At 41.1% G+C, this 24,072-nt stretch overlaps 1 protein-coding gene across 4 annotated transcripts in view; it reads right to left on the minus strand.

Moving 5' to 3' along the window:
• TJP2 (tight junction protein 2) overlaps positions 1-24,072 on the minus strand; it is a 62,975-nt gene that overhangs the window by 21,773 nt on the left and 17,130 nt on the right. Inside the window, exons 1-2 of one of the 4 annotated variants that reach the window (XM_062624071.1) lie at positions 20,674-21,384; positions 684-737 (exon numbers count right to left, since the gene is read on the minus strand). In XM_062624071.1, coding sequence (XP_062480055.1) covers positions 684-737; positions 20,674-21,006 — 387 coding nt within the window. In that variant the 5' untranslated portion in view covers positions 21,007-21,384. Of the gene's footprint in view, positions 1-683; positions 738-2,803; positions 2,895-4,648; positions 4,741-20,673; positions 21,385-24,072 lie in introns of those variants that run through there. The other 3 variants (XM_062624072.1, XM_062624074.1, XM_062624073.1) reach the window with 3 other exon arrangements.

Consider the following 24,072-nt stretch of genomic DNA (forward strand, 5'->3'; position numbering starts at 1 on the left):
ACTATTTTACCCTAGGTCATCCAAGTTGAGTTCATTGCAGAACATATGAAAAGATGTAAGGAGCACAGCAGAGGTTACTCACTGAACTCAAGATCATCAGAACAGTTGAGAAGACCACCACCACCAAAGTGTATATCCTGTACCACTGTGTGGCAGCCTAGCCATTGTAAACAAGTGGTCTACTATAACTTAGAAGAGCTCTATATAATGAGATGGTTCCTCTTTTCTCAGAAAAATTGCTAAAAGTGACATCTGTAGCCCACACACTTTAGAATTTGGTGACAGTAGTTTTCTGCTAGATTCTACATTGGTAGATATTAAAGTATATAAAAAGAAAAGCAGTGCAAACATGTTCAGTTATTATTATAAGCTTGGACATTAACTACAACTGCTTAATAGAACCATCTGCTATACGGCTGGCATGTGGTACATTACATTGTCATGACAAAGACCAAACATCAGCAAATATATTAGCACTTAATCTGTTAATTTAATTTACTCTTAACATTAAAGAGTCACACTATTGTATGAATAACTAACTGGCAATTAACCTTGAAAATGAAAAACATACCTGATCTGGACAATAAATTAATCCTATTCCAGACTAAGATATGCTAATAACATCTATCATAAAATATACAGGGCTTGAATATTTGTAAACTAAAAATATAACAGGCACTCACCTTTTGTAAGGTCACAGTGTACTGTTCCCATATCAGCTCTTCCATGCCTGGGGCCTGTTACACACAGAAACCAATCAGTAAAACACAAAGCATACAACTATCTCAATTAAAACGTGAAATATCCTATTAAAACACAGGTATAAAAATAATATGCATACTCTGATAATTTCATAGAGATAGTATGAAATGTATGTATATCAATTAATTACGAATTTTCTTTTAAAAATATTAATAGGTCCAGGGTGGTAGAATCCCTTCACATTTCTCCTATTTAACAGCTCATTCCAATTTTCTGTAAAAGTATGACCTAGCAAAAGCATTTAATTCAGATCATACCGGCATTACACAGCCCCACTTCAAATAACACACAAAATACTCTCCACTCCAGTATGCAGTAAGTTTAGCAGTTAAAAGTGAGGCTTTCAAAATGAACTAGCCTTCAAATCTTTTGTTTCTTGCTCATGTGGATTTAAAAAACTGCTCATCCACTATGAATTACATAACCGAGTGTTTAGCTTCCACTTGAAAAATTAAATTCTACAGGAAAGCACAGTGTGTCACTATATAGCACTCAGTTTTGTGACACTTCTCAGAAACATTCTTTTCCACATTTCCAGTTAAAACTGATCCTGAAGCCATCAGTTTATCTGATATAACCTGAAATTTTTCCAACATCACAGCTTAAAATATAATACAGAATAATCACATTGTGATGCATCGTATAATATAAAGCCAACCCCTTCAGTGCCTTTAAAATGAAAAGAAAAATGAACCACAAACTTTGATGCAATGCAAACATTTCAAAATCCAAAGCATCCACTGCAGAAAAAAAAAACAGGAATTACATGAGTACGTACATACTACAGGTTTATCTGGTTTTACTGCCGAAAGTGGTGATCTCTTTCAGGAATTTCTTAAGAATTTGCTTAGAAAACTGAAGTTCAGACAGAAGCTCAGTTTTTACTTAAATGGTCTTTTTAAAGGCATTAAAGGAATTACTGGCAACTAAACTCCAAAACAATAGACAGAGAAGTGGCACAAGAAGGGTATGCCTGTACTTTAAAGCACACCCCCCCCCAGTTTCCAGAGAAAAAGTCTTCCAGAAGTACAGAACAGTTTAGCAAGCTATGGACATTGTCACTGGAATGCAAAGAACCCTACGGTGTATTTTTCAGTAGATTCTGAGCACCCCAAAGAGGAACCAGGTTTACATTTCCCATTGCACATTCATTGTATTAAAAAACAAAACACAAGTCCTGGTCAGAATTTCTGAGGGAATATGCAAGATATTCAGCATTCTTCAGGAATTTTATAACACTGAACTGTGTTAAATTTCCACTGTTCTCTCAGAAAATGCACAATGCTCTCCAGTTTCCAGAACCTTCTGGATGTTACTGAAATTCATTAAAAACAGCTGGAGCAGAGGATGGCTTGTATTAGAGGTAACAGAAGTATTTCTAAATTTCTGCTTGTCTAGACCAGACAAGAATGAGGCACGTTTGTAATTGTTAGCGTTACTATTACATTAGTATGTCTCAGGTCAGGGAATTACTCTGCTGAAGCACATGGTGAACTTATTTTATCCGATATTCCCATTTAACCAGTTGATATGTCTAACCCTTCAACTTGCTGACATTGAAATGTCTCACTAAATATATTCCCTTACAGAAAGAACTTTCCAAAAGTAAAAATTTTCTCCTTAACTAAGCACTTTTTCTGAGCCGCTGTTATGCTGCCATAAATAGAAGTGACTATGCTCGCTTGTCTGGCTTGTATGAAAATGTGTAAACAGTTTACTTACTAGTGACCCTTAGCTCCACCACCACTGTCCTGCTCTTCTATATGATATATTTAAGCTCTGCAGAAAACCAGTCTGTGCTAAAGAAGGGCCTCAGTGCCTTTTTAAGTTCCAGTTGACTTAATTGAAGAAAGTTTTAGAAATGAAAGACACCATCAAATGATGGGTAAAATCTGAAGGACAAGCAGGTGGGATCAAATTTTGTAGAAGCAGGGGAGATGGAAAATCTTTTCCATCCTTCTCACTGCATACAAGCCTCAAAAACTTACATGTGTAACAAGAACATCACTTATATTCAGTTTGTACTGTATGCAGTTCTTACTAACACTACCTCCCAGCCTAGAATACTCAGTCCAGCCCTGTGCAGGCAAAATAGCAAGGCAGGCAGGATGCAATCGACCAGAGCTTACTACCTGTGGGGACAAAGAGCAGCATAGTTGCCTTACTCATCCAGGAACTCTAACATCAGGTCTTTCAATATACTACCTACTGAAAGAAGGCCTGAGAAATGACTACTTGTTCAGTACAATACTGTACTGAGCAAGTAGTCAATACTGCTGTTACTGCAGAAAAAGGACTGTAAAGCAGAGTAAAAAATGTCAGAGACAGTTTTAAGGGTATGAAACAAGTAAGTTCACAGAAATTTTCCTTCCAGAAAACTAGGCCTGCCATGAGAAGCGGCACAAGTAATACCTTCTGCACAATTTGAGAGCCGCATCATGTAGTAAATCAAAGCATCGTAAACTAACAGGCTTATTCTGCTCAGACAAATAAGTCTCTTGGTATCTAGTAGAAAAATAAGCAGTAAGAGAAACTACTCTCTACAGATACTACAATTAAGATTTTTGCAAGATGTTGAGCCCGTAGTTTCATCTCATCTGTGCCTAGAAAAAGTTCCTTAGTGACTATCTCAGACACTTTAGGTGTAAATTTTGGGGGTTTATTTTTAGCTTGAAACTGTTACAGACCATTAAACAAAAGTTAATTAATTAATTCGCTTTTAAATTCATAAGGACTGTTAAACTAACACATTTTCAGAAACTGCTCCTTGGGAAACTCTCCCATTTGCTGTATGCTGTATTAGTGAAGGGAAGTACACAATGTACTTGCAAAGCTGATTTTGTGCAAACAGAATTACCACGACAACAGCACTAGTTCTGCCATACTGATAAAGCTATGCAGGCGCTGTAACATAGTTCAGAGAACTAAATGGTCACCTTGGAAGCCCATAAGGCAGAAAACACATCTGTACTCCCTCAAATCTCTAAGCAATAATCTCTTTAACATTATAAAACGTGCTTCTGCTTGCCACTGCCACAATGCTAACCCATACTGACAGATTAATGGACAGAAGATTGAGAGGGAGGAAGAGACTACAAATGTTACAAATCATCAGTTGAGGACTCAATCATAGGTAGGGTTTAAGTCTTCAATACGATCGCAATATTTCTGTATTTCAGATCTAGTAATATTACTCTCATCTGAATGCATCAAGTGATGGGTCACAAAAAACCTCCATCACCTTGCCAATTTCTTCATACTTCACCTGTAAGGAAACACAAAGGGGTCCTGAGCAGCCTGTGCATCCCTTTATAGGATCACAAGTTTACTGTGAGACTGCACACCAAAACACTGGAGAGAGACAGGCAGGCAAAATGGTTACGAACCCCACCTCCAGTTGGTGCTAGTAACTGTCTTGCAAGTCTACCCAGGTTTCACACAGATAACAACCTACCTGCAGTAAATGCAAATTACTGGAATTAGTCAAAAGTCATTAGTGACTAAAGTCAGTCTATTTCTAATTAGAACAATGTAGTCAGGATTTACTTAAATCTGCCTAATGCTCATATACCAAAATGACAGGTGCTTTCTACATACCCAAAATAAACTGCTTAACAGAATCTTTGGCAGGAAACTAGTCAAAGTGCTAAAATCATCTGTGTGCTATGAACAGGCAGCTGTTGCAACTCTGACAGTCATCAGAGATTTATGCAATTACTTGCTACCATGGATCACCAAAGACAACTTCATTCACACTGAAAGAAGAACAAAACCAGAAGGCCTGCCACAACAGTTATCTGGCTATAAAAGTGAGTTGGAGAAGGGAGAGGTTTACGAGGGGGAGAGGGAGAAGACTTGGAGCAAGATGCAACAAAAAGCAACTCACGTGCCCTTTCAAAATCCCCAACTTTTTGACTGCATGTGACCACATTCTCTGCAGAGCTTGAGCTGTCTTCATTGCTGCAGGATATAATCTGTGAGGGGACGCCGTACATCCCCGCCTTTTCATCTGTTTCCACCACTCAACCCGGTTATGTAATTCTAATGCAATAGTGGCCTACATACTCAAACAAATCCTGCCCTCAGTTTCACACAGAAACACATCAAAAACACAGTAGAGAAATCTACTGGGGGTTTAACTCTCACTTTAAAAGACCCCAGGAAAAAGCTATACTGTAATCTTCTGTTAAAAAAAAAAAAAAAAATCAGTGTCAGAAACGGATTGATACGTAGCAAGTTAAGTCTTCCAAGCACATATGAGTTCACCCTGCCAGGAACCTACTTGAAACTTTAGAGAAAAAAAAGGCTTAAAAAGCACAGTGCAGATTATTTGAAAATTCATATGCTGGCTATAATATTTTATAGTAAAAATTCTGATTTGACTCTATTACCTTAAGTAACACTGTGGTTTAGCAGCCTCTATCAAATGGCAAATCTTATTAATTTAACTGCTGAATCCAGGAAGTCCTTATGCAGAAATAACCATACACGTTTGAGTAACCCCTTCAACTGCACATGTAAAATTAAACACTTGTGGAACTGTGGACTTGGCTCCAGCAAGCAAAAAGAGAAAGAGAATAAAAATTACAACAGCTACAAATAAGAGACACTCCCTATGCCCTTACACTTCTAGTAAGTTATGTGTAAGAATGACAAGCTAATCACACAGACAGATGACTTTATTGAAAAATAGGTGAAGCTATCAGTTCCAGCTGTGCTGCATGAACGCTGTGAAATTTAATAAGCCTTAATGAACTTTTCCCCTGGACTTCACGCAAGTTTCACAGGCTGTGAACAGATAGGAACACATGCTAAGATCAGTACACAATACCAACCAAAACCTCCATTCATAGATTGCCTTTTTCATTAGTGGAACAAATTTAACTGTTGAAGAGTAAGAATTCAGAACGCAATGGAAAATGTGGAAGTTTGGGGGGTGTGTGTGTGGGGGGGGGGTTTGTTTGTTTTGAGGTTGTTTTTTTAGGTTTTTCCATTTAGAATCAAGTTTGAATACAACATCCTGTGTTTTGACTGTGACCTCATCTCTGCACTAGCCAGAAGAACTAGGATGAACACAGGCTTGCACCTTCAGTGCTAACTTGCCAAGGGTGAACTCCATTCAGCCTTCACCAAGAGGGTCCAGGAAAAGCACACCAAAACCAGCCTCTGATTGAAGCTTCCCACTTCTAGAGCACATACCATATCATATCATAGAATGGTTTGGGTTAGAAGGGATCTTAAAGATCATCCAGTTCAACCCCTCCACTCAGGTGAAGAACCAGCCTCCTTACCTCAGCATAATCTCCCCAGCAGAAAAGCTAGTCAGAAGTCTTACACCTAGCATTGTCTGCTTTAATCTCTTCCGCTCTGCAGATGTGCTTTCATGAAGTATTTGTGTATGGTATAGCAGATCTTTGCTTAGGATCTAGGAGGGAAATATGACCCCCTTTTTCAAGACAGGGAAAATGGAAGACCCAGGATACTACAGTTCATATGAAAAACTTTTTTTTCCCAAAATGCATTTAGAAGCAGTAATCTAAAGATCAGGGTTATCTAAAAAGACCTATTTAAAGAAAATATAAATTCAGCATAACATTTCTAATCATTTGTTCCTCATAGACGTGGTGAGTTGAATGTCATTACATGGAAACACAAACAGTACTGGTTTTAATGCAAAAGAGATTACGTAATCAAAAACTTCTCTGAATCATATTTCACTTAGAAGTTACACTAATCATTTTGTACAGTTTGTAAATTCTGTCTACAACAGTATGAGCAAATGCTATGCAAGTACAACATGCCTATTCCAGGCATTCAAAGACCAAACTTCACTTCTTAAGTTGCACAAAAACTTTTAAAACCATCAAATGAGAACTGTTTACTAGGCAATAATAAAGTTTTTTTTTGTTTTACTTCTTTTGGGAACAGTTTGAATCTGGCATAACAAAAACACCCACAGTCACCACTTGACACTGTGCTCAATCTGCACACATCAAAACAGAAGCATGTGGCATGACTTTTGCAAATATTTAATTGTTCTGCAATTCTAAAAAAATGAAAGGAATAAAAAGTAACCTGGACACCAGCTACTTCTTATTCAGAACCAGTAAAGAATGTGGCAGAAGGCATCCTTTTGCTGGATTACTGAGTAAAGCACTTAATCTCTAAATAATTTTATTTGCTTCAACTTTGTATTAAAGTAACACGTAAGTAAAACTGGGGAGGCTGCATGTATAAATATCCAAGTAATGCATACACTAGTCCCATCTGAGGAAAAAAAATGGCAACTGTTTTTTCAAGGAAATTTTTACGTGTCCATGCCAGTAAGATACTGCCTAGGAAAACTGTGCTTCCTATATATTTAAAGCCAAACATTTACCAATTACATTGAAGACTTTGACAATGCAGGACAAGCACTTTGAAAAAAAAAGGGATCGGTTGGAGCGTATGGAACTCTGTCTGGGGACAGATGAGCAGTCAACAGAGAGTTAGTGGGTCAGGGTTAAAGGGAGAACAGCTGTGGGGGACATTACTGTGGGGATCTGTTACAGACCGCCTGACCAAGAGGAATATGTGGATGAAGCACTCTACAGAGAGACAGGCACAGCCTCACGCTCACGGGCCCTTGTCCTCATGGGGGACTTCAACGACCCTGATATCTGTTGGAAGGACGGTACGGCCCGGCACAAGCAATCCAGGAGGTTCCTCGACTGTGTGGAAGACAACTTCCTTCTGCAAGTAATAGAGGAGCCGACAAGGAGAGGTGCCATGCTTGACCTCGTGCTCACCAACAGGGAAGGGCTGGTTGGAAATGTGACGCTCCAAGGCAGCCTTGGTTGCAGCGATCATGAGATGGCCAAGTTTGAGATCCTCAGGACAGTGAGAAGAGCGTGCAGCAAGCTCACTGCCCTGAATGTCAAGAGAGCAGAATTTGGCCGCTTCAAACCCGCTTAGTAAGGTTCCAAGGGATATAGCCCAAGAGGGCAGGGGGGCCCATGACTCTTGGTTGATATTCAAAGATCACCTGCTACAAGCTCAGGAGCGTTGTGTCCCAACTAGAAGGAAGTGCAGCAGGAGGGCCATGAGATCTCCTTGGATGGATAAGGAGCTGCTGAGGAAAATTCAAATGAAAAAAGAGGCTTCTAAAAGGTAGAAGCAAGGACAGGTGGCCGGGGAAGAGTACAGGGAGGTTGTCTGGAAACCTAGGGACCACGTTAGGAAAGCTAAGGCCCAGTTAGAATTAAACTTGGCTAGGGATGTGAAAGATAACTGGAAGGGATTCTACAGGTACCCAGTGAATAAAAGACAGACTAGGGACAACATGGGCAGTCTCCAGAAGCTACCAAGAGAACTACAAATCCAGGCTACCCTGGATTTGGAGAAGGTTGAGGTTCTGAATGACTTCTTTGCCTCAGTCTTCACTGGCAAATGCTCTGACCACACCACCCAAGTCTTGGAAGGCAGACGCAGGGACTGTGAGAATGGAGACCTTGCGCTCACTGTAGGAGAGGATCTGCGTCAAGACCATCTTAAGAAGCTGAACGTGCACAAGTCTATGGGTCCTGATGGGATCCATCTGCAGGTCCTGAAGGAGCTGGCAAATGAAGTTGCGAAGCCACTGGCCATATTTGAGAAATCATGGCAGTCAGGTGAAGTTCCCGATGACTGGAAAAAGGAAAATATAACCCCCATTTTCAAGAAGGGGAAATTGGATGACCCAGGGAACTACAGACCACTCAGTCTCACCTCTGTGCCTGGCAAAATCCTGGAGCAGATTCTCCTGGAAGGCATGCTAAGGCACACAAAAAACAACAAGGTGCTTGGTGACAGCCAGCATGGCTTCACTAAGGGGAAATCCTGCCTGACCAATTTGGTGGCCTTCTATGACAGGGCTACAGAACTGATGGACAGGGGTAGAGCAGTTGATGTCATCTACCTGGACTTGTGCAAAGCATTCGACGCTGTCCCACACGACATCCTTGTCTCTAAATTCGAGACATCAATTTGATGGATGGACCACTGTGTGGATAAAGAACTGGCTGGATGGCCACATGCAGAGTTGTGGTCAACGGCCCCATGTCCAGCGGGAGACCAGTAATGAGTGGTGTCCTTCAGGGATCAGTGTTGGGACCGGTCTTGTTCAACATCTTTGTCGCTGACATGGACAGTGGGACTGAGTGAGCTCTCAGCACGTTTGCCAGTGACACAAAGCTGTGTGGTTCGGTTGATACGCTGGAGGGAAGGAATGCCATCCAGAGGGACCTTGACACGCTTGTGAGGTGGGCTGATGCCAACCTCATGAAGTTTAACCATGCCAGGTGCAAGGTCCTACACCTGTGTCGGAGCAATCCCAGGCACAGCTACAGGTTGGGCAAAGAAGAGATTCAGAGCAGCCCTGCGGAGAAGGACTTGGGGGTGTTGGTTGATGAGAAAATGAACATGAACCGGCTTCAGTGTGTGCTTGCAGCCCAGAAAGCCAACCATATCCTGGGCTGCATCAAAAGGAGCATGACAGCAGGTCGAAGGAGGTGATCCTGCCCCTCCACTCTGCTCTCGTGAGACACACATCTACCTGTGTACAGTTCAGCAAAATACTAACTAAACAAATTCCTTTTGACCACCATGCTTTCCATACTCCTCCTGCTCAATTACATGTGGCTCCCTGACTCACTCCATGAATTCTGCTGTTTGGTTCTTCAAAGGAAGCCAAAACAGCTTCCTAAAGCATGAACAAGTTGCTCATCTTTTCCTACTGGATTGCTCTACTGCTGTATCTACACATCTTTAAAGCGTCTTTTAAATGTCTCCAGGGATACTGATTCAACCACTTCCCTGGGCAGCCTGTTCCAACACTTGTCAGCCCTTTCGCTGAAGAAGTTTTAACCTGATATCTAATCTAAACCACCCCTGACAGTTTGAGGCCATTTCCTCTGTCCTATCACTTGTTACTTGGGAGAAGGTAACTGGAGAGAACAAGGTGTCCTCAGACTCCTTTTCCTCAGGCTAAACACCACCACTTCCTCTGCCACTCCCGAAAGGACTTGTGCTCCAGACCCTTCATGAGCTCCATTGCCCTTCTCTGGACCTGCTCCAGCACCTCAGTGTCTCTCTTGCAGCAAGGGGACTGAACACAGGATTTGAGATGCAGCCCTGCCAGTGCCCAGTACAGGGGGATGATCACTGCTCTGGCCCTGCTGGCCACACTATTTCTGGTACAGGCCAGGATGCTGTTGGACCTGAATGCAGGACCCAGCACTTTGCCTTGCTGAATCTCATGCCACTGGCCATAGACTGTCAGTCCAGCCTGTCCAGACCCCTCTGCAGAGCGTTCATATCCTCCAGCATATCAACACTCCCAGCGATTTTGGTGTCATCTGCAAAATTACTGAGGGTGCACTTGATTCCCTGTCCAGATCACTGATAAAAGGTACTAAACAGAACTGGGCCCTGTACTGAACCCTGTGGAACACCACGTGTTTGCCAGCTGGATTTAACTCCATTCACCACAACTCTTAGAGCCCACCCATCCAGACAGGAGCGGGGAAATAAAAGCAACACACAGAAAATTCACACAGAAAATTTTTAATGGAAAGACATGAAAATTAAAGCTCCTGAGTGGCTTTAAGGGTACTTTATGAGAAAAACATATTGTCTCCTACTTTTTATTCTATCTTTGATAAAACAACAGATTACTACCCTCACACATAGATTTTACCCTAGCATCCTGATCACTATTAAGAAGTTATGTATCGCGTCTGTTTGCCCATATTCCAGAAGAAACATTTATGAAGGCTTTTGCAGGTATTAATGTAATGCCAGGATATAATCTGATAAATACATATATTAAAATATATGTAATACAAGCATATTTTATATACATATATACACACACACTAAATTTATCTTTTCTGTAAAACAGATGAGCAGAAGATATGCAGCATGAAAGGGGCAAAGACACAGAAGCACCAGGAGCTGCATTTCCATCTCCTACTGAATTTGCAGGGGACTTAAAAGTCTACAGCAGACTGGAAAAAGAAGTAGTAGAACATCGTATTCCAGAAGAAACTCCCAAGGTTTTTGGCAAGTTACTTTTGCATACGAAGATACCCCATACAAGCCAGAAAAACTCGGAGCAGAGATTCCAGGTGTACAACTCACAGCTAGGCCAGAGAGACACTAGGTGGTGCAGTGATGCTGCAGCTGAGGCACACACCCCTCCTCGCCTTGTAAGATGTTAAGTACAGAATTTCTTTAGGATGACAGCTTCAGGCTTTTGCTTTGGCACACAGTATGGTATTACTGCTCAGAAGAACTATAATCAATATTATACAGTATCTTAATTTATTTATTTCTCAAACTGGCAAATAGTGATTTTTGTAAATACGATTTGTGTAAGTTCAAAAATTCTGAGAAAGGCCCAACAAGATGTTAGGCCAAAATTCCATTTCAAAACTTTCCTTTCATGCTACAAACTGTAGGAAATGTTATGTTAAAGCACAGTGTTAGGTGTATGGAGTTTGTTTAGTTTCTTTACTCTCAAACATATAGCCCGCACTCAGTCAAGAGGATATTTTTTTAATTACAGCTTCATTAAGTTAAAGTGCCTTTATTAGTTTAAGGCACTTAAATGCAAGAATTTATTCACTGTTTATACAAAGGAAATAAAAATATTCCCCAAGCAGTTTTATGTTCTGAAAAAGAGAGAAACTTTTGGTACTCCAAAGATAAACCATGCATATTATTCATCAATCATACCAAAGCACCACCAAAATGGATAGCTGAAAAATCCTAAATGAGATCTTGAGCATGACAGTGGCACCTAAAGTCAGAATGCTGCATTTTGGCACTAACAATGAAAAGGAGTATAATTGATTATAGTTATTTTTGGAGTGAAGCCTCTACTTCCAGGCTACTTTTAACCTGAACATAAGTTTACATTTTCAGGAAGTAAAATGAGGTCCTTCAAGGTCTGTATTTTGCTGACATAAAGTCATAATTTATCATCATACCGGAAAAGTCAAGCAACATTCTTCTGTACTTCACAGTACTTGTGATCACCACCAGTAACAGCAACAGTTAATCATTTCACTTCAGTACCCAGAAATGACTTAGGATTCTGTGGTGCCTTCTTAAAATAGTGATGCTTATTGAACAACTGTCTTTTTAACAACTGCCTGTTCCTTCTCTAACTACTGAAAGGGAGTAAAAGCAGCCACCTGAACTGCTTTAGTGGTATGCTACAAGGAGCTGGTCCTCATTTACTACTACCCAGGGTAGGGAGGGGGAATGACGAGAAGAACAAAAAGCAGTATTTACCTAGAAAAGTGTGACAAATTCAGAACATGAAACTCAGCACCAATTTACACCTTTGCATGCTACACAAATTAAAAATATACATGTAAAACTCCCAAACCTTTCTGGGATGAGGTGGAAGACATGAGCAAAGTAGTTCACAGCTGAATTCTACTGAACTTAGATACACATCATCAGAAACCAGTAAAATGTCCCATTACAAATTAAATAAAAGCCTATTCAAGAAGGGTGAAAATTACATGCAATTCTTGCACTGCTTCCAGCAGGAAGCAACCAATTGTTAAAAATTGAGGGAATAATTGCAATTGAAATATGAAATTGTTGGTTTTGAGAAGAAAACAGATCCATTTCCATGCCCCCTGACCAAAAAAAAAGTTTTAGAAAACTATTTCTGCCTCTTAAGAAACAGCACTGTGGGAACCAACATTTTGGTATTTTTCCATCAAAATTTTCTTCCTTTTCACACATTGATTCAGTGGTAAGTGGTCTTCCCCAAGTATTCCAGGTTAAGTGGAATTCTGGTAAGTGGTAAGCTGGTCTTCCCCAAGTATTCCAGGATGTGCAGCACCAGTCCAGCAGAGGAGCCTTGGAAACACTAATTTACTCTCCCACAGATGACAAAAGGGTTCTAAACAAAAGAACAAACCTCACCCCTCCAATCTTGTACTAAAGCAGATTTTTCCAGCACCCCTTTTACAAAAACACAGCAAGGATTCAGGAGATAAAAACCTGGAAGCCAAGCAATTCCAGTGAAGATCAAAATTAATCTAGGTAGGATCTGACAGATCAACGTAGCATATGTATATACACACAGGAAAATAAAGAGAGTTTACTTCCTGTTTTCTGTTCTGAATGGTTTTCCTAGGATTTCACCTTGTCAAGCACCCTGACAGACTAAAGTGCTTGTCAATTTTTTAAAATACACTAGAAGGTAATGCTACTGAAAGAGCATTAAACTTTCAGTTCACCTAATCAACACAAGCTTTAAAGGCTATCTCTGACTTAACCATCCCCATTTACTTTAACTGTAAAACCTACCACATTTCTTTCCAGCCACACTGTTTCTGTACCTTCTGCTCCTTAAGATAAAATCATAGAATGGTTAAGGTTGGAAAGGACCTTAACATCATCTAGTTACAACCTCCCTGCCGTGATGCCCATTCAAATGAAGTCTGACAATAAAAGTGCTTGAGCGGTTTGTACATAAGGTAGGCTCAAGAGGACCACTTTCTGCTTGGCATAATAATAAAAATAAAAAGTTGTTCCTATATACTTGCAGCATCAGGATTTGATGGGAAGGTAAATTAAATTCACTAGGTGTGCATAATCAATTTCATGATGCTAAAGAAACCAATTAAAAAAATTAATTGTGAACAATGTAAGTGGAGCCATCATTCCTCAAGTCTCACTTCAGAATCAGTTATTCTCTGCAGTCAAAACATAACTTTTACTCTTGTAGCATCTTAAAATAAAAAAATTGAGAGAAAAAAAACAAAGCACCATATGCACGATATGGTGCAAAGCTCCGATAACAATTTTATTCAACTTCACTGATACATCTTCTGCTGCTACTATTCTTGAATGCCTCAGCTTCCTGCACCCATATTCAAATAGCAAACCAAGAAGTAAAAGTGACCAAGGCTAGTATCAACTACTGTAGGAAACTACATTTCTGCTATGCCACGGTTCTTACAGAATTGCACAAATGTTGTTATTCAACACCTACACCTCCTGAATCTGAGAAAAACAAGCTGGATACCTGTCTACTGCTTCCTGTCACCATTTTTTAAAAGGCCAATTAATTGCTGGGATAAAATCCAGTCAGGTCAGCATATATATTCAATCATCTAGTCACAATGGAAGACAATTCAAACAATAAAATTGTTAGCTTCTGAGCTTAACCCCAAACCAGATTTTCTTCCCCTCTTAAGGTTTCCAGTATCCTTTGTTCTAATTCTATTAATAGAAGAATGGTATGCTGTATTCCTGGAAGCATTTTAATTTTGTTTGAGCATTCCTGTAGCAGTAGGATTGTCACATTAGCTTTCTTTTCATGACCAATGGAAATAAACCTGAATATGGGTCTGTGTTAATACATAAATGTTAATAGTACATTTGACTACAACTAAAACTCCATTAAAAAAAAATTAAAACAATACAATGCAAAATTTCATACAACTATCACTGCCATATCACTAACCCCACAAAACAAAAATGTCAAACAGAATGTCACTGATACAACACAAGGTAGATAAATAAAAGCTCCAAATGCATTTAAACCTCCGTAACGGTAAGAAGCTAATTCAAATTTCTGTTAAAAGTTAAAAACTGAAAATTCAAATTATATCACAACTCTATAAAATTAAGCTGGTTTGAGCTTCAAGCTTGAAGTTCAGCATTATTCAGATACATGCCACAACAGCCAGCTTGATTTATTAGCCACCCCTGTGTTTTCTAGTCACACCAGTCACAGCTCTCTGCATTCCTTTTCTACTACCATACTGCTGGCCTGCAGGCTCTAAAAGAAGCAACTCACCTCTCCCTCTCAAGATGTCTCAACAGCCCACTCAGTTGTGCCAGAAAGCATAGCTGAATTTCACCCCTAAGCTTTAGGCATATGCAAAACATGATAAAACTAAAGCAAAACCTGTTGCAAAAGGGGATTCAATAATTTTCCTGTCATACAAAGTGGGATGCATGGATGCAAATAAAACTCTGGGAATTGCATATGAAGGGTCGTATATTGATACTCCTGCCAATACATTTGGAATAAGGGGAAATAGCAAACAAACATCACCAAGTCCCTTCCAACATCTCAATTACCATGAGACAGTGGATGAAGCCAGCTGTACCCGCTCCAGTAAAACATTCAGAATCCCTCTGCTCACAGCATTTTCCTCCTCAGGGCCTCCAAAGGAGAACACTTACTTCTTCAAACAATAAAAGTAAGCATAAATGCTCCCCGCAGCTTTGAAATTTTCTGGGACAGCATCACCAGCAGCCTATATACAGTTGTGTTACACTGAAACTTACCATTTATCTGATGACACTTAAAAACCTTTTTAAGAGAACAGCACATGGGCAGATGACAGTGGTAAAATGACAGTAAAATTTACTCCTCCATCCTATTGCATATTTGGATGTGAAGCTGAAGTATCCCATGCAGTTACGTGCATGACTTTGCTAAATCTCAACACATAATTTTGGAGACCATTTCAAACACCCCCCGATTTACGTAGAAATTATTCTTACCAATAGCATTAATGACAGCAAACAATCACAAATCAACATAAGGTGCAGGGAGGTGAAATCAGCTGCCCCTTTTCTTTAGTACTGAGATAGTAACTTTCACATTGCTGATTCATTCCCAAAGCACTAATCCCAGTCTATCTGCAACCATTCTTGCTTCATTTGAAAGCACACCAGCATAATAACTTGAAAATGAAGCCCTTCATGCAATCTCTCTACCAAGTCAACACTTCACAGGCATGTAATGTCAAGAAACTCGGCTTTGCTTCAACCATTAAATGAAACCAAACTGACATAGCCCTATGGAACAGTGCCATTTCCACTGACCTGTACAATGAAGAACACAAAGAATAAACTACCAGAACCAAATCAGCAAGTGACAGATCAAATTTGATTCCTCCTTTTGTACCTATTAGTCACTTTCACAAACCACATGAGGCTTTGAAAAGAACTGGAAAAGAAAAACCAAGAAAATCCATTTGCATATGTGGCTAAAAGGAAATGAAACATCTCAGAATCGTGAATGTTTAGATTAAGTTACCACCCAGAGCAAAACTCACTTTGGGAGCAACTGAAAGCTTATTCTCAACTGAGGTTCACACCAGAAAGTTTTTTTGTTGTGTTGAGCTACATAAAAGAGCAGTATGCACTTTAAGGGCCTTCTGATGCATAAAGCAGAAGCAAACCATGACAACAAAGTGCTCTTTTTCCCATCTGAAAGAAAAAGAGGTTATATACCTGCTTACAAACAAACAAGCCTTACAAAAACGTAAGAGAAATTTAATTCCTTTTCAAATCATTGTGATCCAAGAGTTTTAGTTCATTCTTACTGCAGCAGAAAACATTAAGAACTTATCTATTAGCTTCTACAAGGTAAAGCATGAAAAAAATATTGAGAAAGAATGGAAAATTAAGTCAAATTATTATAACAGGCAGAGAAGTTAATGGATTAAGTTTAATGAATTAAATTCTATAGTTTAACACCACAGGAACGCTAAAATTAAAAAGGCATCATAATAAACTGAAAAAAAATTAAAAGCTCTACAAGAAAACAACAAAACATACTCAAGGCACTCCCATATGTCAGATTGTAAGAATTTCACATACACCAAAGCAACCAACAGTACTCTGGTATGGGGTCTCTCATGTTTTACCAATAGCTTGACAAGTGTATCTACGGCAGATGACTGAAGATCTCCCCAACTTCTTCTCCCATCTTAACCTATATATCACTTAAACCTTTTAGGTGCATGTGGCACTGCACACAAACAGCCAGTGAAGCGTAATTGCCAGAGGGGCACTGCGTGCATAGAAGCTACTGGAAAGGTCAGTAGGCATCCATCTGCAATCAACACCACATCTTCAAAAGTCTGAGCCTTTTTGTTTGCAACGAAACCTATTGTAACATCATACTGAGGTAAAGCACTACAAGGGAGCTCCTGCTGAAGTACTGGGTCAGAAACAACGTCCCTGCTTTGACGCTAAACTGCAAGACTTTCAGGAAACTAAGTGCTAGAAAATAAAAATTTACAGCCAAACTGTAATTACTAGCCCACAGACAAAACAATGCAAGTACAGTTCGACACACAAACAAGAGCTCTGATGGCACCATCTAAGAAGCACACGCATACATGCTACAGTCAGCTGTGCTACTTTCACTTCAATTGCTTTAAAAATATATCAACTTTATGAACAGAATAATCAGAACTACTGACCACTTTTTATTTCTGCAATAAAAGTTACTTGGCAAAACAGTGTAACAAAAAATGTAATCTCTTTTTCATTCTGCTCTGCAAATTTTCAAAAACCTTCTGCAACACTGACAGAAGAATTCTCAGCCCTGGCCACTAGAAGAAACCCGTATTACCTGGACGATTTTTGCAGTGCTAGAGCGTAGAAAGAAGAGCAACTAGTGCCAAGCACTGGCCCTGGCAGCAAGCTGCTCAGTTCAGGCAAAGGCCAACAATCTGCCTGTTGTGGAGTCTGGAATGACAGTCTAGCTAGACATTCTGCTCATACCGTCTAAGAATGATAAAGGGTGAGCAACTGAAATGCTTTCCCATCACAGAATAGGCATGCATGTGTAAGGGAAGACATGGTAGGCTGAGCACATACATTATTAAGTAATAAATAAATAATGGATAGGTTACTATTTTTTTGTAGCTGTTTAAGGAAGCTGAACAGCTATTTTTCAAGATTTTTTTTTTTTTTCCTTTCTTGATAGCATGGTTTACTAACAAGAAACATTTATTTATGTAAAACATTAATGCAGTATTGTTAATCAGATCTTACAGGCTCAAACAGTGGAATGTATAAAGATGTTGCTCTCATTATCTTATGGGGCACAACACAAAGCACTAACACCCAGAAAGCTGCTGACATTCATCTGCCCACTTAGTTAACTGCTACCACTGTCAACCTTGAAGGAGCAGTTTCATCTTTATTGTATTAAGTTACTAGATAGGATAAAGATGCCTGGAGGGTTCATGAAGTCATCCCTCCTGCTGTTTACTAAGTTAGATGATGTTTTATTCTTACACAGCATCAAGAATAATTGCATGTACATATTAGTTTCCACTGTACATTCCAGTTAAGATACATTCAGGAACATAATTCTGCCTTAAGGCTGCTACTGTTATCTGCACAGATCACTGTTATCAGCACAGATCACAAAACTCTTGGCAAGTTCTTCATTTTGATGGTAAGAATGCATTCCAAATATATTACTAAAATGCGAAGTAATTAAGTTCATTTGCAATTTTAACAGTCATGAATTACACTATGCTATTGGGCTCATAAACTATACACGGTTCAGGTCATTCAAAAGAAGACTCCCGCAGCATCAACGTCCGCTTCCTAAGAAAATACTGCAACTTGCCACTTTCTGTTACACAAAGAATTCTAAAAATGTTTCCAATGTCAGTTGAATCCTCATTTGTCTACAGGTCTAATACTCAAAAGCTGTGAAAAATGGAATTCCTAGTATAGTAATATATTTTACATTGTTTGCATAACTTATTAAGAAAAACAAAGAGGAAACTAAAAATTGCAGCGGCAGTATCTCTCCAGATTACTTTTCTGTTTGTTTGTGGTTTGCTTTTTGGTTGTTTGCTTTTTGTTTTGTTGTCCTGCCACCTCTGCCCCCCCCCCCCCCCCCCCCCCCCCAAACATAGAAAAAAAAAAAAAAATCTTTTTAACAAACTGTTGCCTTTATAAAACAAACAGACTTGTGGCTTATTATGAACCATAATATAAGGAATATAACCACTGCAGGAGCCATACTGACAATTTCTCCCTACTTAAATTGTACTTAAGTACGGGACCCATAAGAAACATGAGCTTTCTCACAGTCTCAAAACAACGGGCAGGAGGGAAGATCAGCCAAAAATCCCTTTTTGCCGATGAGAGAAGTTGCCACTGAATTCATAGCCAACACAACCTACTTCCATACTGCACGAACTCAGATGTGAAATGAAAAGCAGCATTTAATTCTTCTTCCTTTACATGAAACGCAGACCCTAAAAGAGTTTGAAGAAACCTCATGTGCTCAGTAGAGACCTGACAACCCACATTTTTTGAATCAAGACAACAAGCATTGTCATTACTTCAAAAACACAATATTGATGAAAGCAGTCCAAAAATACGGGTATGTGAAACACATGCAAGGAAACTGATAGCATGTCTACCAATACACTGCTTGCTGATACACGCTACAAGGTGTCTTTATTTCAGGAACCATTCCATACTGATAAGTATTTAAGCAATAGCCAGTTAAATTTTATATCTAAATTGTATACCTGTAAATACAAGCCCTGTGACTACTATAGCTCAAGCACACAGTCAGACTTTCCATCCATCTCAGGTCAACACACTCAGACCCTATCCCCCTGCAAGACAAGTCACCAACACATTCTCATGGGTATTTTTCTCTCACCAGAACCATCAGCAAATGATTACACCTACTTACGAAATGTACTGCAGCAACGTGACAGGTACAATGGGATCTGTGGCAAAAAGCTAACAAGATGGATTCAGAAGAGATGAAACAGGCAAGTATAAAAGAGGAGGAAGATAACTGAAGGTTAGAATAAGCATGGGATAGTTACTCAGATCACCTGCAGAGTCTCTGTGATTTATTAAAGAACAGCAACCACCAAACAAGCAAAAAGAAACCACAAACAACTCCCCCCCCCCCAAAAAAAACCCAAACGAACCCCAAATAACCCCAACAAAACAACAAAAACCTCTATCTCCAACCAAACCACAAAACCAAAAAGAAAACTAACCCCAAACCACACACACTGGAAATAATAGTATGAAAGAAAGTATCAACTGGGAAGTTAGCTAATGGCCAATAAACACCCGTAAGATGTCCAATATGGGATACTGGCTAACACACACAGCCCCCGTATTTAAAGGGCAGATACTTACAGTACTAATTATTCTACGGGCCACAAGACAAACTGTGACGCACAAGTAAATTCTGTTTATAGCTTCTTCCATCCAGGTTTTACTGGGGCTGGGGAGATGACTAGATAAATCCAGTTTCCTGCACGCCGGCATGCACACCGCACCGCCTCTCCAGTCCTGACACATGCTGCTGCCTACTCCTAAGTTTAGCTCCTTTGTAGCTACATAGATTGTTCAGCGAGAGGACAGCATGTTTTCCCATAAATACTAAACGGTCTTAAAAACAAAAAAAAAAAACACCACCACCACAACAAAAACAAAACCAACAACAACAACAAAAAAAAGAACAAAACACCACAAAACCAAAAAAAAAAAACAAAACTGACAGGGACAGGAAGAACAGGATTTTCCTGTTTCAAACCTGGTGTGTTTCTCCATAGAAAAGGGTATTTTCGACTAAAACACTGACCTGCATACCGAGCACAACCCGTATTTAAGCTACAAAATTACGTTTTCTGTTCCGGTGTTCAAAGGGTGAGGCACGGGCCCGCGCTACAGAGAGGCAATCGCCCGACGCCCGCCTGCTCCTGCCCTCCCCGGATTTAACCGGAAAACCCCGGTACTTCCACCGTCCTGCGGCTCCAGCAAGGTTCGCAGCGGGGCCGAAGGCCGCGTTCCCGGGACCCGCAAGCACCGGGCGCTCCTCCTCACACGGGCGGCGCCGAAGCGGCGCCAGGTCACAGCTAAAGCGGGTCTGAGCCACGGCAGCGCTGCCACCTGTGCCAAGCGCGCGCTGCCTTCCTCCTCCCTCCCCAGCCTCGACCCCGCGGCTCCGGGGTCCCTGCCGGGGGGACGCTACCACTGCCGGCACGGGGGGGGGTGCCTGCGGACGAGCCCGGCAGGAGGAAAGGCGCGGTGGGCGACGGGGAGGTTACCGACCTGCTCCGCCCCCCCTGCGGGCTCCCGTGGTTCGCTCCCGGCGGAGCCCTGCATCGCTCCCATAGTAACATCGCTGCCCGGGCCGCTACCGCCCCTGACCCCGGCCGCTAGCCTCGGGCACGCTTTTCCCCCGCCTCGCCCCCGCTGCCCAGGAAGGGCTGGAGGGAACCGGTCAGGCCGCTGGCCGGCGGGGGCGGCCGAAGCCCGCCAGGGACAAAGCCGGTACTGAGGAACCTGCCACAGAGCGACTTTGTACTGTCGGGGCCCGGCCGCCCTCCGCTGCCAGCCAATCAAGCCCGCGGTCACCCCGGGAAGGCGAAGAAACATTTTCATTCTCCCTGTGAAGAAAAGAATTATTATTCTCCATTTACAAAAATATTTCTTGTGTTCTCGCCCTTGGCAGCAGATAGTAGCTGACGCCTGTCACGGGGTAAACGGGAGAGATGAGCCCCCAAGACCAGGCAGCATTTCTGACAAAGCGAGGCTTTCAGGCAGTATCCACAGCCCAGTGTTGCCACACAGGAACACACCAGTCATTTCTACCTGTTCCGTTTGTGCGTTTTAAGGAAGACCCGATGGCCTCCCCAAGTCCATAGCTTTAGCTGGGTTTCCTTCCCACCACCTAACAGCCCTTCCACACTAGTCTCCAAGTCCACATTGCTGCTATTAATTCAGAGGCCGAACTGGATGGTTTTCAGACTATAATTACATACTTTCAAAAAGCACGTACTTGGGGTAAGTGTTCTCAAGAGCTCGCAGAAATGACTGGTCACAAAAAGCACTAAAGAAGAGAAGACTAACAGATGCTCAGCCACACCTGTATTCAGAAATAAAGACTTCTTTCCCAGTGCTACTGTCTTCCTGGAGTTGTATGATTTTGGGTGGATGAGTCAATACTTGAATCAGCTCTTGGAAGAAAGAAATTAAGAATGAGGACAAACTGCAAGGGAAGAGTTTTCTTAAGACAATGCTTCTGAAAAAGAACACAAACAGCATATTACTTCGTATGTAATTAGGAGGGAAAAAGGCACAAAAATGCTAACGCACGAAGTTTGCTCTTTCAGCCAGTTGATCTCTCCCCTCAGTTTTACAAGTGGGTGGTACCATCCAGCTTTTCTTGCAACACTAGCAGTTCAGTATACAACTAAAGTCAAGACCACTTAGACAAATGAAGCACAAGGGGCCAGACTCCCCCCACATGAGGTTCTGTGACAGCATCTGGCATCAAGGATTTATTCACAAGACTCAGTAGAGCAAGGCGAAACAGCTGCCACTCTCTGCACTGCTGAGCACTTCTGCACATCTGCACTTTGGAGGCAACTTGACAAAAAGCTAGCACTGGTTGGCAACATCAGCATAGGACATTACGCCATGGCATCAGCAGAGAAAACCACTATCTAACACTTATCTCCTTGATATGACAAGACGTGATGGAAATAGCTGTTTTCACTTTGACTGGATACGGTAGGACTTTGCTTCAGATGATTATGTAGTTTTTAGAAGCAAGATGAAGTAATGTGTTTAGCCAAATGGTAATATACTTCTTCCAGAGAAAGCAGTTGTCAGACATAAGGTGGGATGGGGAAAAGAGAAGCTACTAGATCCCTTTGACTGCAGTCTCATAACACAAATGCCAAGTTTGTGGCAGCATAAGGTAAAGCACCAACCTCCTACAGCCACTGCTCTTCACACAGGCTCTGGCAGAAGCCAAAGGGCTTCTCAATTATCCCACTAGACACAGCCTTCGGGAGTGCAGGAGTGCCAGTCAGAGCAATGCAGAGGTCCACCTATCCTGGCCAAGGACGATTACTTCTTGCTCCAGACAAAAGCTGTGCCTTGGCCTAAAGCCTCCTTTTGGCATGTTCTGTGAGCTTACCAAAGCCACATAGTTTTATCACTAGCAGTGGGGTTACCAGACTATACTTCTGTGAGCTAAGTTCCCCAGCAACCAAAGTTAGCACGCTTAACTAGCCTGAGGTAAGTGCACCACAGATGGAGGCAAAGTAGGCTGGTTTTCAATCCCTTACCACAAATCATCACCTGATAGGAGCCTGTCAGTTTGCCTTCACTCAGTTTCTTGCAATAGCAGACAGAAAACAAGACATGTGGCTTACCAAAATATTTTCCACATTTGTCCATAAAATTTCTCACTTGCAGGAGTACAGAGAACACATTTTCCTACTTTCTTATTTCTTTTCTCAAAACAAACAGCTACTCTGCCACAATGGGCAGATACATCATCCCATACCAGCCTGTAAATGTGAGCAGTAAGTGACCTCTAGTGCTCATGCTCACACTAGAGCTTGGCCAAATGCCCAGGGTGCCATACTGATGACATGGACTGATGTAACTGTTCATATAATAACAATTTACAAGTTACTTATCCTGCAATTCAACCACAAAGAACAGACTTTCAGGACTTCCTGGGTACTTTCTGCCCTTAGACTGAATTATCCTCCCAAGGTAAGATACCAAGTAGACCTTGTGAGGGAAGGATAATGCCTCCTAAACAAAAAATGGAAGGATACAAAATAGCAGTGTAACCAGTGACAAGAGCTGCAGGAACTCCTCTGGCACTACAAGATCCTTCCTCCTGTGGCAGGCAAAAGGGAGAAGAGGTACTCAAAGTACCTAATTGACCTAACAGCTATTCCGCAGGAGCATCCCCATTCTCTTCCCAAGTTTTTTTTTCTTGGTTTTGCCAAAGAAACCAAACCCCTAAAGTGCAGCTCAAAGCCACATATCTTTAAATGTATAATTCTATTTAACTTCTCCTGACTCAGCTTCTCTTAACCACAAGACTTTGCATTGTGGATCATGAGTGACTTACACAGAATACCTACAAACCAGACAAAAATGAGCTGGGACAGCAGTACAAGCTGAAGAGGGGCAGGGGACTCAGCAAAATGGTCTGTTCTGTCTATGCAGGTCTCTGTACACTTCATGGTGTATGGAGGCATGGCGGCACGCACTTTTCACTCAGTGTCTGCCCTTGAAATAGGAGATGCAGGTACAGTTGTCATCGGTCCTGGAAGGGATACTGCATCATGAAAAGTAGAGGCTGGGTACTAACACCATGTCAGAATCACATGAATTGGGTTATAAATGTGCAGCTCTGTCCTCTGCAGTGTTTAGGACCAGCTACTCTGCATATGCAGTAACTGTATATGTGCAGGGGATTTCATGAAATGTTATGTGGGTATGTAGAGATTTTAAAATTCACTTCCATGGAAAGAATAATTGGTATTAACTCTATGAGAAACATGCAAATAATTTCTAGTGACCACACTTCCCACTGAGATTTTCAGTTTAAGTAATCAATGCAGACATTGTTTGCCTACAATCAGATTCAGTCCACAGTCTGTAACACTGATTTAGAAAGATCACTTGCTGTAGCTT

The sequence above is a fragment of the Pezoporus occidentalis genome, unplaced genomic scaffold (genome assembly GCF_034315485.1).
Source record: "Pezoporus occidentalis ecotype Australia unplaced genomic scaffold, CSIRO_AGI_Poc_V1 ctg260, whole genome shotgun sequence".
In the NCBI taxonomy this organism is placed as follows: Eukaryota; Metazoa; Chordata; class Aves; order Psittaciformes; family Psittacidae; genus Pezoporus; species Pezoporus occidentalis.